General features: G+C 57.0%; 1 protein-coding gene across 2 annotated transcripts in view; it reads right to left on the minus strand.

Moving 5' to 3' along the window:
- The window catches only part of mks1 (MKS transition zone complex subunit 1), a 50,433-nt gene extending 47,643 nt beyond the window's left edge, over nucleotides 1–2,790 (minus strand). Inside the window, exon 1 of one of the 2 annotated variants that reach the window (XM_068008058.1) lies at nucleotides 2,599–2,785. In XM_068008058.1, coding sequence (XP_067864159.1) covers nucleotides 2,599–2,675 — 77 coding nt within the window. In that variant the 5' untranslated portion in view covers nucleotides 2,676–2,785. Of the gene's footprint in view, nucleotides 1–2,598 lie in introns of both variants that reach the window. The other variant, XM_068008061.1, reaches the window with a different exon arrangement.
- Nucleotides 2,791–3,193: the final 403 nt, after the last annotated feature.

The raw sequence follows: 3,193 nt of genomic DNA on the forward strand, positions 1-3,193 counted from the left end.
ACTCTCACTCCCCCCCCCAACGAACCCTGCATTACTCTCACTCCCCCCCCAACAAACCCTGCATTGCACTCACTCCCCCACAACGAACCCTGCATTACTCTCACTCCCCCACCAACGAACCCTGCATTACTCTCACTCCCCCACCAACGAACCCTGCATTACTCTCACTCCCCCACCAACGAACCCTGCATTACTCTCACTCCCCCACCAACGAACCCTGCATTACTCTCACTCCCCCCCCAACGAACCCTGCATTACTCTCACTCCCCCCCCAACGAACCCTGCATTACTCTCACTCCCCCCCGCAACGAACCCTGCATTACTCTCACTCCCCCCAACAAACCCTGCATTACTCTCACTCCCAACGAACCCTGCATTACTCTCACTCCCCCCCGCAACGAACCCTGCATTACTCTCACTCCCCCCCCCAACGAACCCTGCATTACTCTCACTCCCCCCCCAACAAACCCTGCATTGCACTCACTCCCCCACAACGAACCCTGCATTACTCTCACTCCCCCACCAACGAACCCTGCATTACTCTCACTCCCCCACCAACGAACCCTGCATTACTCTCACTCCCCCACCAACGAACCCTGCATTAATCTCACTCTCCCCCCCCCAACAAACCCTGCATTAATCTCACTCTCCCCCCCCAACAAACCCTGCATGACTCTCACTCCCCCCCCCCAACGAACCCTGCATTACTCTCACTCCCCCCCCCAACGAAACCTGCATTACACTCACTCCCCCCCCCAACGAACCCTGCATTACTCTCACTCCCCCCCCCAACGAAACCTGCATTACTCTCACTCCCCCCACAAACCCTGCATTAATCTCACTCTTCCCCCCCCCCACAAACCCTGCATTAATCTCACTCTTCCCCCCCCCCACAAACCCTGCATTAATCTCACTCCCCCCACAAACCCTGCATTAATCTCACTCTCCCCCCCCCCCCACAAACCCTGCATTAATCTCACTCTCCCCCCCACAAACCCTGCATTAATCTCACTCTCCCCCCCCCCCACAAACCCTGCATTAATCTCACTCTTCCCCCCCCCCCCACATACCCTGCATTAATCTCACTCTCTCTCCCCCCCCCCACAAACCCTGCATTAATCTCACTCTCCCCCCCCCCCCCCACAAACCCTGCATTAATCTCACTCTCCCCCCCCCCCACAAACCCTGCATTAATCTCACTCTCCCCCCCCCCACAAACCCTGCATTAATCTCACTCTCCCCCCCCCCCCACAAACCCTGCATTAATCTCACTCTCTCCCCCCCCCACAAACCCTGCATTAATCTCACTCTTCCCCCCCCCCCCACAAACCCTGCATTAATCTCACTCTCTCCCCCCCCCCACAAACCCTGCATTAATCTCACTCTCCCCCCCCCCCCCACAAACCCTGCATTAATCTCACTCTCCCCCCCCCCACAAACCCTGCATTAATCTCACTCTCCCCCCCCCCACAAACCCTGCATTAATCTCACTCTCCCCCCCCCCACAAACCCTGCATTAATCTCACTCTTCCCCCCCCCCCACAAACCCTGCATTAATCTCACTCTTCCCCCCCCCCCACAAACCCTGCATTAATCTCACTCTCTCCCCCCCCCACAAACCCTGCATTAATCTCACTCTCCCCCCCCCCCACAAACCGTGCATTAATCTCACTCTCTCCCCCCCCCCACAAACCCTGCATTAATCTCACTCTCCCCCCCCCCCCCACAAACCCTGCATTAATCTCACTCTCCCCCCCCCCCCCCCACAAACCCTGCATTAATCTCACTCTCCCCCCCCCCCCACAAACCCTGCATTAATCTCACTCTCCCCCCCCCCCACACACCCTGCATTAATCTCACTCTCCCCCCCCCCACAAACCCTGCATTAATCTCACTCTCCCCCCCCCCCACAAACCCTGCATTAATCTCACTCTCTCCCCCCCCCACAAACCCTGCATTAATCTCACTCTCCCCCCCCCCCCACAAACCCTGCATTAATCTCACTCTCCCCCCCCCCACAAACCCTGCATTAATCTCACTCTCTCCCCCCCCCCACAAACCCTGCATTAATCTCACTCTCCCCCCCCCCCACACAAACCCTGCATTAATCTCACTCTCCCCCCCCCCCCACAAACCCTGCATTAATCTCACTATCCCCCCCCCCCCAAACCCTGCATTAATCTCACTCTCCCCCCCCCCCCACAAACCCTGCATTAATCTCACTCTCCCCCCCCCCCACAAACCCTGCATTAATCTCACTCTCCCCCCCCCCCCCCCCACAAACCCTGCATTAATCTCACTCTCCCCCCCCCCAAACCCTGCATTAATCTCACTCTCCCCCCCCCCCACAAACCCTGCATTAATCTCACTCTCCCCCCCCCCCCCACAAACCCTGCATTAATCTCACTCTCCCCCCCCCCCCCACAAACCCTGCATTAATCTCACTCTCCCCCCCCCCACAAACCCTGCATTAATCTCACTCTCTCCCACACACACACAACCACCACCATCAAACGAACCCTCTGTTAATCTCACTCTTCCCCCCATTAATCTATTCACTCCCCCTCGGGCCTTGCATTCTCTCACTCGCGATCTTACCGGATCCGGAGGTTTTTTACCGGGTCCCGCGTCCGGTAGATTGCTGCCCCTCTCTCGCCGCTCCACTCGGCCGCCATCGTCTTTCGCTCCGCCCGCCGTGCGGTTACCGGGGAAACGGGGGCGGGGCCTCGTGTCAGGGGAACGCTGCGGCACAGCCTGGGGAGTCCAGCGGTTACCTTGGCGACGGGCAAGGCCTCCCTCCGCCTGACCGGGCCTGCAGCTCTCCTCTCCTTACAACGGACTCCTCATCCGGAATGAATAGGAAATGTTGGCAGAGCAATTTACAATGTTAAATCTTGACAGAAAGTGGTGTTGGCCGTGGCTCAGAAGTACTCTCGCCTCTGAGACAGAGGGTTGTGGGTTCAAATCCCGCTCCGGAGATTAGAGCACAAAATCCAGACTGACACCACCCAATGCAGCGGACCTGGGATTCCCCCAACGCTCTATTGAAAATGACCCATTTTGTGTTGATGTGGAGATGCCGGTGATGGACTGGGGTTGACAATTGTAAACAATTTTACAACACCAAGTTATAGTCCAACGATTTTATTTTAAATTCACAAGCTTTCGGAGGCTTCCTCCTTCGTCAGGTGAA

This window comes from Heptranchias perlo, chromosome 28 (assembly GCF_035084215.1).
Source record: "Heptranchias perlo isolate sHepPer1 chromosome 28, sHepPer1.hap1, whole genome shotgun sequence".
Lineage (NCBI taxonomy): Eukaryota > Metazoa > Chordata > Chondrichthyes > Hexanchiformes > Hexanchidae > Heptranchias > Heptranchias perlo.